General features: G+C 43.3%; 1 protein-coding gene across 6 annotated transcripts; it reads right to left on the minus strand.

The window, feature by feature from the left end:
- Positions 1 to 1,090: 1,090 nt before the first annotated feature.
- On the minus strand, positions 1,091 to 11,010 carry LOC105487050 (cell division cycle 26). 6 transcript variants are annotated; one of them, XM_011750319.3, is made up of 4 exons: positions 10,782 to 11,010; positions 8,724 to 8,807; positions 7,864 to 7,957; positions 1,091 to 4,584 (listed from the first exon to the last, which is right to left on the minus strand). In XM_011750319.3, exons 2-4 carry the CDS (start codon positions 8,780 to 8,782, stop codon positions 4,408 to 4,410), a joined length of 330 nt encoding a protein of 109 aa, XP_011748621.1. In that variant the 5' UTR covers positions 8,783 to 8,807; positions 10,782 to 11,010; the 3' UTR covers positions 1,091 to 4,407. The 6 variants fall into 6 exon arrangements, with proteins under 6 accessions (XP_011748621.1, XP_024650312.1, XP_011748622.1 ...); XM_024794544.2 differs by having other exon boundaries at positions 8,724 to 8,835; XM_011750320.3 differs by having other exon boundaries at positions 10,778 to 11,010.
- Positions 11,011 to 11,036: the final 26 nt, after the last annotated feature.

An 11,036-nucleotide genomic window follows, 5' to 3' on the forward strand; every position in this document is an offset into this window, starting at 1 on the left:
CTGGTCTGTTAAATCCTGCCCTTCTTGGTGCTAGATCCAGTTGTGCCTCAGGGCAGAGGAAACTTATCCTGTTGGCCTGTGTCGTGGTTTTGTAGTTTGTACTTTCTCCATGGGTGCCAGTTAAATATTGGAGAGCAAGGAATGTGTACTTGTATGGCTTTGAACCAAGAGAGGGTTATAAGCCTACTGGATTGAGGTTAAAATCCAAGAACCAACATTTAGAGCTTTGCGCTTTTCTCTCATATCGTCACCTTGTAATGATGATACTTAACATGAGCAGGGTGAATGACAGGTACTGACAAAGTCCAACAAAAAGGTGTAATACAGCCTGTTGTCTCAAGCCAAGGAATCTTAAAACCATGATAAATAAATAGGAATCAATAGTTAGTAGTGACACTGGTGCTCTCTAGAAATCTCAGCATGAACTGCTATAGAATACCCTCCCAGCAACAGAACCTTATCAGTAAGGCCAGCTAGACCCAATGGCTCATGCCTGTAATCCCAACACTTTGGAAGGCCAAGGTGGGAGGATGCCTTGTCCCCCGAAGTTCGAGACAGGCCTGGACAACATAGTGAGATCCTATCTCTATAAAAAATGAAAAATTAGCCAGGCATGGTGGTGCACACCTGTAGTCCTGGCTACTTGGGAGACTGAGGCAGGAGGATTGCTTTTGCCCTGAAGGTCGAGGCTGCAGTGAGCCATGATTGTGCCACTGTACTCAGCCCGGGTGACAAAGCAAGATCCTGTCTCAGAAAAAAAAAAAAAAAGAAAGAAAATTCAAGGCCAGTTAAGACAAAATGCTATGACTGAAATTCACAGAAATATCAGTTTAGATTAGGTCTTCAGGTATTCAGGAGACACAGGTATTAAAACCTGAATTTCAGAGATTCTTAGACTAGGTGCCAAAGGATGAAGCTAGTGAAGGAGAAAAAGCTTAAATTCCATCTTGAGCTCTTGGATTGTGATAATACAATGATCTCATTAACTTTTCATTTCTGTATACCTGTTCATTTGGAATTTAATGCTTCTTTGTTCATTTTGAATCCAAACTTCTCTTTTCTTTCTTCCCCATTCACATCTATTAGAAGACTGCATCACCATTTTTTCAGCCCCCTTACTCTACTGTCCTTTCCCTTTTCTTTAATTTTTTTTTTTAATCTCATGTCTAGTGTATTACATCTCCATAGCCCTCCTGATGCAGTAGACAGTGCTATGCTATGGATATAAATATCAACCAGAAATTGGCATTTATAAACCTGTTAGAGACTTTAACCATGCTTCAAGAGGCAGTTGCCCCACTGGAATTTCTATAAGGATGGTACCCTTCCCAGAGTTACAGAATCTTAGGTGCTGTCTCTAGTCTGTGATGGAGGAACTCCCAGCATCCCCATTGCCCACAAATGGAATCCTCACTGTATCCACTAGGAAATTAGAAATTAAGGTTTCTTCACTACTTCTATGGTAGGGTTGTCTGAAATTCCCTTTCAGGCTGTGGGTACTGGTCTTAGGTTCTAGTCAGAAGGGGTTCCTTATAAGGAGCACGAGGAGGGGAGTACACTTTCATATCATTTAATTTTGATCCTGCCCTCTCCAGCTGCTCCTTCAAAAGATACATCAAAAGATACAAACTCGGCCGGGCACAGTGGCTCACACACTTTGGGAGGCCGAGGGGGGCGCGGATCACCTAAGGTCAGGAGTTTGAGACCAGCCTGGCCGACGTGGTGAAACCCCATCTCTACTAAAAATACAAAAATTAGCCGGGTGTGGTGGCTCATGCCTGTAATCCCAGCTACTCCGGAGGCTGAGGCAGGAGAATCACTTGAACCCGGGAGGGAGAGGTTGCAGTGAGCCAAGATGGCGCCATTGCACTCCAACCTGGGCAACAAGAGCAAAACTCTGTCTCAAAAAAAAAAAAGATACAAAGTCTGCATTTGATATAATGCCTTAATTACTGGGTCTACAATTAATGTTGACTGTTTTAGATTGTAAGCTCCTGGAGAACAGTATTGCTGTAGTAGGAATGTTTTAACAGTGTCATATGAAAAAGAACAAAATAAATATTTTGATTTTGTGATTCTATGCAAGTTTTTCTGCCCAGAGTGATAACGCAATAAGCTAGTCTCTTCATAGTCTGCATAGATTCTGGCCATTAACATCAGTTTTTAAGATGTCAGTATTTTAGGTGGTATGATCCTTTCAGGTTTTCATCTCACTTCCTCCTACTCTACTTAAAATGACATGCCTGGTACATGCCAGAAGATCCGTGTGACCTTCTGCACAGGAGACAGGGTCTTCATAAAGCCAGAAGTATTTCAATATACTGAGGATTCCTGAATTTAAAAGCCAACTTTTGTCACATCATAATCCCTTCCGTGTTTCTGCTGTCAGGCAAGAGGCTCTGAGCTGGGCCTGTAGGAAGTTTACCGCCAAACCTTGAGATGCACAGTGACCCTGCCAGTCCCTTCAGTAATGCCAAAATGCTGACGTTACTTGCTCTTCCCACTGGCTGCCAGTGGGTATCTTACCGTCAGCACCATTCCTAGTCTCTTAGTGTAGTATCATGAACGTGGACTTAGAGGAGTCAATGGGTTTGGATTCTGGCTCCACCACTTACTAGCAATATGACCTTAGGAAGTTAGTCTAATGATCCCTAAGCCTTAGTTTTCTTAGAGATGGAGTCTCACTTCGTCACCTAGGCTGGAGTGCAATGGTGCAGTCTCGCCTCACTGCCACCTCCATCTCCCGGGTTCAAGTGATTCTCCTGCTCAGCCTTCCAAGTAGCTGGGGCTACAGGCACACACCATCATGTCTGGCTAATTTTTGTATTTTTAGTAGAGACGAGTTTTCACCATGTTGGCCAGGCTGGTCTTGAACTCCTGAGCTCAAGTGATCCGCCCGCCTCGGCCTCCCAAAGTGCTGGGATTGGGAAAGGTGTGAGCCACTATGCCTGACCATAACACCTGTTTGAATCAGGCACCCAGCACAAAATACGCATTCAAGCCTTAGTGTATTTTTTTTATCTATGATTATTGTTAATCTAGCTTTCAGGAAAATGAAAAGTACACTTTTCTTGATAAGGTTAGTAGGTTAGTTTTTTTTGTTGTTGTTCTTTTGTTTTTTTCATTTTTGTTTTTATGACGGAGTTTTGCTCGTTGCCCAGACTGGAGTGCAATGGTGCAATCTCAGAGGTTGCAATCACTGCAACCTCTGCCTCCCGGGTTCAAGCAATTCTCCCACCTCAGCCTCCCAAGTAGCTGGGATTGCAGGCATACACCACCACGCCTGGCTAATTTTGTATTTTTAGTAGAGACGGGGTTTCGCCATGTTGGTCACGCTGGTCTCAAACTCCAGACCTCAGATGATCCACCCACCTCGGCCTCCCAAAGTGCTGGGATTACAGGCATGAGCCACCACACCAGGCCCTCTCCCACTCGTATTACTCAAACTACCCCAAAAAGGCTAACGTCCTGCTAAGAGTCTCTGTAGAACTGATGATTCAAGAGGCTCTTATGATCACAGCTGGCGATTCCCTGGGTTGAATTAGTAAAAACAGGCCAAGCATAGTAATCCCAGCACTTTGGGAGGACTGTTGAATGCCAGCAGCTCAAGCCCACCTTGGGCAACATAGATCCCTGCCTCTACGTAAAACAATAAAAATTAAAAAAAAAAAATTTAACTCCAAAACATTAGGGCAACATTCAAAATTATCCTCTGAGCTGCCTCGCTGGTTCTTTCTGGGAAAAATGCTTAGGCAAGTTGAGAAAGGAAGGAAAGTTGGAATAATGGCAAAACTGTTTAGAAGCATTCCTCTTATTTCCCTCCATTGTCTGTCCTCCGAACATTGTACCCAAACTAGTTACAAAGCCATTCTGTAAAGAGATCTGGTACCTACAGTTTCTTCAGATTTACACAATATCACTAGATTTTAATTTCTACAAGGGCAGGGATCTTTGTTGAGTGGCACATGGTAGGCACTCAATAAATACTTGTTGAATAGATGGGTTAAATAAAAGTGGCAGGGATCAACTAGAGTGTCCTGTGCTTAGGGTCTTTTAATAAAGATGGAAAGAATGATGTTAATCTTGTAGCAATTATCTTTTAAAGCCTGAGGGTTAACAGTGCTGTTATACTTCATTAAGGATGCCTCACATTTTTCCAAAAATATATTTATTTTTAAAAACAAAAACTCAGATCAGTTTTATAGAGTCAGATTTTCCAGAGACAAACCACAGTTTGGATTCCGGCTTAGCGTGCAAGTGAAGCATCAGTAATCTCATGCAGAAGGATTTGTCTCTGCAGGAGGTACATTCTGCTTGACTGCAAGCACTCAATTCTCTAAATCTGGTTTGTACTTCTGCCATCATTTTATTCCATTCCAGCGCTCTGGCATGCAAGATAATCCATCTCTAAAATTCAAGACTTCCAAATTGAGATGAACGATTATTGGGCTTGGGTTGGGGTTTATAACCAATCCGATCATTGATCATTTGTTCCCGGCTCTTGGGATCACTGCTGAGCCCAATGGCTCCTTCTCCATCACTGCCTCCTACAACTTCCACATCTTCCTTCTGTTTCTTACGGGTCTGAAAGTATAAACGTTTTAGGATTAAGGCAACATTCTTTCAATTAGCAAACGTTTATTTAGAGTACCTACCATGTACTAGGCATGGGGTAAAGGATAGAGTTAGGGTGTAAAGAACAATAAACTGAAATCCTAGGTTTGGAATACTTAGGGGCACAATGAGGATACGGTGTTAAAAGTTGTAACCTCTGATCGCTTGACATCAGGAATTCGAGACCAGCCTGGCAAACATGGCGAAACCCCATCTCTACTAAAAATAAACAATGTGGCCGGGCACAGTGAGTCACACCTGTGATCCCAGCCCTTTGGGAGGCCGAGGCGGGCGGATCACGAGGTCAAGAGATCAACACCATCCTGGCCAAGACAGTGAAACTCCATCTCTACTAAAAATACAAAACTTAGCTGGGCATGGTGGCACATGCCTGTAATCCCACCTACTCAGGAGGCTGAGGCAGGAGAACCACTCGAACCAGGAAGTCGGAGGTTGCAGTGAGCCGAGATGCACTCCAGCCTGGTGACAGAGTGAGACTCCGTCTCAAAAAAAAAAAGATGTAACCCCTGCCCTCCAGGATGTCACAGTCTAATAGGTAAACAGGCAAAGAGACGATTATAGGGTGATCCGGGCTATGACCTATGACAGAGGGAAGTCAACACTGCCAAAGAGACGAGGTAAGGAGTTGGGGTGTGGTGGTACAACAGGAAGCTACAACTGGAAAGATGTAAGAGCAGACAAGGGGGAGCAAAGGGTATTTCAACAAATTTATTATTCTAGAGAATAGACAGAAAAATAAATTGACTGGTAAAGAAATAACCACCAAAAATCTATAGCCTAACTGATCCCATGAGATTAAAAGTAACATGAGAAGGTTTTATGCTATCTTATCAAAAGGTCTGGGTTTTGTGGCTTCATTTTGTTTTCAGATAAAAGGTTTGGTTCTTAAGTCACATGTGACTGCAGAATCCACAAAGTATGTCTCAGTTTGATCATTTTCAAAAAGAAACACTTATCCCGTAACTGCCACTACCTGACTGTAAGGACAACAGATGATAACTTTCTCTAAGAGAGTGAAATGATGTTTTATCCAAAATTCCTTAATAATAATAGAATGGCTCAGCTACTCAAATCACTGGAATTACCACCATTCTTCACCACTTGCTGCTGGACTGTGGGCATTTAAATGCCAAGCATCGGGCTGACCGCAGTGGCTCATGCCTGTAAATCCCACTGCTTTGGGAGGACTGCTTGAGCCCAGGAGTTTGACACTAGCCTGGGCAACATAGTGAGACTCCATCTGTCCCCACAAATTTTTTTTTTTTCTTCAGACCAAGTCTCGGTCTGTCACCAGGCTGGAGTGCAGTGGCGCCATCTCGGCTCACTGCAACCTCCACCTCCCAGGTTCAAGCGATTCTCCTGCCCTCGGCTTCCCAAGTAGTTGGGACTACAGGTGCATGCCACCACACCCAGCTAATGTTTGTATTTTTAGTAGAGATGGGGTTTCAACATGTTAGCTAGGATGGTCTCTTGACCTCGTGATCCGCCTGCCTCGGCCTCCCAAAGTGCTGGGATTACAGGCGTGAGCCACCACACCCGGCCCACAAAAAATTTAAAAATTAGCCAGGCATAGTGGCACATGCCTGTATTCCCAGTTATTCAGGGGGCCGGACGTGGTAGGATCACTGGAGCCTGGCAGGTAGAGGCTGCAGTGAGTGGTGATCATGCCACTGTACACCAGCAGGGCGACAGAGCAAGACCCTGTCTCAAAAATAAAAATAAAAAATAAAATAAATGCCAACACTCACAAAGTATTACAGTGAATAAAATAAGGTATTGCCTTTTATGTGGCAAATGACCTTCCTGATTACTAGTAAGTGATGTTAGAAAGTTCTACCTAAATATCTTTGTGAAAACAAGTTCTAAAAGGCAAACAACTCTATCATTCTGAGAATATCCAAGTGGAATGAAATCACTTAAAAGGGTTCCCACTTTGAGCAACTGCTGTTTCAGAAGCTAGAGTCACAGTAGTATAATCAAACTCATGTTGGTAATAAATGAAACAGGCCAGTTTTCTACTGGTTTCACTTTAGGGCATGACTGTCCCTGCTTCCTAAGTTACTCTAAAACAGGGCAAAACCCACTAGATAACTGCCTTTGGTGAAAAGACTAACTCAATAGTGAGCTGACTCTGTAGAGTCAAAGTTCGGCATGCTAGCATTTTATGAGATTTGTAACAACTGAAGTTTAAGCCATACTTTAAAGCTCATCCTTAATAATATATGAGTTTTTTAAAAGCAGAAATTATGATGCTTCGAGAACACTAAAGTCTCTTGGGATGAAGCAGGGGGAAGAAATCTAAGTTATTAGTCTTAATATGAAGCATATACAATCCATAATAAAGCTGTTGGTAAATACATGCAAAATGTACTGTCCTCTGCCATATAGTACAAGATATCTGCTAGGACAGCAAATGAAAATAGACTTGTATTGAGCCCCCCTTTGGGCCTGGTATTGCAGGGAACAGATGCAGACAGAAATATACTAATCCCTGACTTCAAGGAGCTTATGGCCCAGTGAGGGAAAACAAAAGCAAACAGACAATTACAACAGAGACTAACAGTGCTTATGAGAGAGGTTAGCACAGGAGGATGAGGTTGAGCCTAACCCAGCTGGGGGCTGGAAGAAGTAAGAGTTAGCCTGGCAAAGAAAAATAAAGGACTTTTCTGGCAAAGGGAACACTTGTGTATAGGCATTGAGATTAAAGATAACCCAGCAGTGAAAGTGGAGAGATAAGCAAGGACCAGCTCACAAAGGACCTCATATGCCATGCTAGGGAATTTGGAATTTATTCTGTAGACCACTGAAGAATTTAAGTCTTATTAATGGACATCTAATACCATGTAGCAAGGCCACACTTAAAAATACATATGGGGCTTCTACCATGAGCTAGATGGTAGGAAATGGTGATGCAAACAGACATGATTTCTGCAATCAATCACTGGCTGGGTGCAGTGGGTCACATGTGTAATCCCAGCACTTTGGGAGGCTGAGGCGGATGGATCACTTGAGGTCAGGAGTTGGAGACCAGCCTGGCCCCAACATGGCAAAATCCCGTCTCTACTAAAAACACAAAAATGACCCGGCCATGCTGGCATGTACCTATAGTCCCAGCTACTTGGGAGGCTGAGGCAGAGGTTGCAGTGAGCCAAGGATCATGCCACTATACTCCAGCCTGTGTGACACAGCGAGACTCTATCTCAAAAAAACACAAAGTTGTATTCATACCTCCAGGTCCTTTCGAATGCTCTCAAACTCTTCAATGTCATCAAGCTTTAGCTCTAGGCGTGTTGGTTTTCGTCTCAGCATACTGAAGTCAACACTAAGGGCCAAACCCAGTGAACTATTAGCTGATAAAAATGAAAGAGAGGAGGAAAAACTGAAGGTAATAAAGTCTCAGATACAAAACATAAAATCAGTTTGCAAGCATGTGTACTAAAGTGAATGGAAGTATTAAAACTTTATTTGAATTCACACAGACTTCTAAAGTCTTTTTAAGAGATGGGATCTTGCTCTTTGCCCAGGCTGGAGCACAGTAGCATGACCTTAGCTCACTACAGCCTCAACTTCCTGGGCTCAAGCAATCTTACTGCCTCAGCCTCTAGAGTAGCTGGGACTACAGGCGTATACCACCATATCTGGCTAATTTTTGTGTTTTTTGTAGAAATGGGATCTCTCTCTGATGCCCAGGCTGGTCTCAAACTCTTGGGCTCAAGTGTTCCTCCCTCCTCATTTTCCCAAAGTGCTGGCATTATAGGCAAGAGCTACTATACCCAGCCAACTTCTAAAGTCTTTAGGTATATGATTATTACATTTTTATTACATTATGGAGATCTACAGCTCTGTAAAATCAAAAACTCTTTCAGTAAGAATTTAAAATAGCAAACTATCACTTTAATCTCATGTTCTAGTCACATTCAAAGAAATACTCTAGCTAAAAGAATAAACTATCACATCTCAGTATAGTTAGAGGGGAAAGTGGACAAACCAGTGAATTTAATCTACTCTACGTGAGAACTGTCAGAGATTTGTGATCACTCCTGAATGCTAAAATCAGTTTGCTAAATCTCATGAAGACTCCAACTCACCAATTCACAGGATTATCCTCAGCGTCCAAACAGATCCTAAATGTGTGTACGTCATTCATTAAACAAACACTTCTTGTGCTCCAGCTACAGAATTAAAAGGTACAGTCATAATCTGTGGGGAAAATAAAGAAAACTGTGATATCATATAACGAGAACCCTAATGAGGATACTGGCACTGGCATCACACAGGCACCTAATCCAGTCTGGGCTGAGTGTGGGGTGGACAAGGATGTCAGGCAAGCCTTCCTGGAGAAAATGATATCTTAGTTGACTTCTGAAGGGCAGGCAGAGAGAAGAGTGCACAAGGAGGCTCAAGACCAGCTTTGGCAACATAGCAAGACCCTGTCTCTACAAAAAAGTAAAAAAATTAGCTAGGCTGGTAGTGTGTACCTGTAGTCCTAGCTACTCAGGAGGCTGAGATGGAAGGATCACTTGAGCCCAGGAGTTTGAGGTGGCCACAGTGAGCCATGATCTCACCATAAGACCCCAACTCAGAAAAAAAAAAAAAAAAGAAGAAGAAGAAAAGAGGTTCAAAAGAGCATTCCACAGCCTGAAATCCCGAGGTAATACTGTGTTAACAAAAACCATTTTGTTTTGTTTTGTTTTGTTTTTGAGAAAACACAACTCCCCCAATTGAGTTTAATATCTGTTGATGGCATCATTTGTATATTCTCCACAGCATCCCCTAGAGTGTATCTATAAAAACAGTCAGTAAATGTTTGTTGAATAAAAGGTGAGATCATTCTTGAGCACTGTGCTCTTTTTCCATTCCCATTCTTTACATTCTTAACACAAAAACCCTGTGAAGTTGACAAAATGATTCCTATTTCACACATAAAGAAGTCATCGAAGCAAGCTGTTCAGTTTGGTTAATAATTTTAGCCTCCTATAAAAATTATACAGGTCAACATGATAAGGATTAAGTGAGAATGATGGAAGTGAAAACTCCTTGAAAGTATATAGAGATACAAATTATTACATGTATCTAGGATGAAACTAGGGACTGTGAAGTATACAAAGGAAGAAATATTTCCTTCTCCCATGAAGCTTAGGATATTACAGGCGATATTATCAACACAAAACACTGGCACATTACATTTCAAATTGCTTTGTACTAAATCAGGCATTATCTTCTACCAGATTCCAATGCAGACAAATGGTAGAGAAAGCCAAAGTTCCAAAGAGGGAAAGAGAGGGATAGGGATACCTAAAAGGAAAAAAAAGGTCTACTATACATTTTACCTTTTCTGCAAACTGCGAAAAACTGGCCACTATGGAGCAGTATAGAGTAGCAGTTAAAAGTGCCGGCTGTAGAGGTTAAAGGGCACAGGTTCTAATCCCACTGCGCCACTGATCTTGAACAATTAGTTTCATTTCTAACTAGGCCTTAGTTTCCTCATCTGTATCCTACTTTGCTGTTGTAGGAAGTGAATAACGTAATGCAGAGTAAGCTCTTGGAACATTACTTGGCATTTAATAAATGTTCAATAAATAACACCTATTATGGCTGTAATTTTTCTAGGGGGTTGGATGAGGATCTGGCCAGCTACGGAAACGTCAATATTTTGAGGATCTCCCACCGTCCACGTGGGGATAAAAACCTTATGCTGTTCGTCTCTAATACCCCAGCATCCAGCTGGGCAGAGAGACGTGAAGTTCCCTGACACCCTCCTAACCATCATCTTACTCTCAATCTGATACAAAGACCAGGCTGAAGACAAATGAACAAAATCAGGCCGAAGCTCCTCCGCCGGGTCTTTATTTGACTTTGGCACCAGCGGGCTCTTCTAGCTTAATCTCTCGCTGCAGCCCAAATCCACCGCCGAGCCATCAAGCTCATAGGTGGCCCCTGGGAAGACTTCCGGACCATGGAAGAGAACAGTCCTCGTCCCCTAGCTCCAGGCCTGTACCTCGGATCCCAGGGTTTCTATGGTAACACGGTCCTCGGCTCCCAGAAGACGTAAACGCCCCCGTAGGCCCGGGGAGGCACAGCGGGCCCCGGAAGCCCTCGACTCGCTCCAGAGTTCAGCCCCGAGCCGCGCGAGTCGACTTACCTACCTCTTTTCAAGTCGGCTCAGCCCCTTCCCGGAACCTCGGCTCCCCTCCACGAAACTACTGCTACGCCAACTGGACTACACTTCCCAGACGGCTTGGAGCCTCTCTCTCAGCAGAACCTCGTCTTCCGCGAGCTTTTCTTGGAGGTTCTAGGAGGGATGCCCCTCAATGCCACGACGCCATTTCCTACTACGACTTCCATCATGCTCCGCGCCGCTCCGGGCGCAGCGACGGCTCTTGGCCCATGTCCTGTTTGTG

Source organism: Macaca nemestrina, chromosome 14, assembly GCF_043159975.1.
Source record: "Macaca nemestrina isolate mMacNem1 chromosome 14, mMacNem.hap1, whole genome shotgun sequence".
Lineage (NCBI taxonomy): Eukaryota > Metazoa > Chordata > Mammalia > Primates > Cercopithecidae > Macaca > Macaca nemestrina.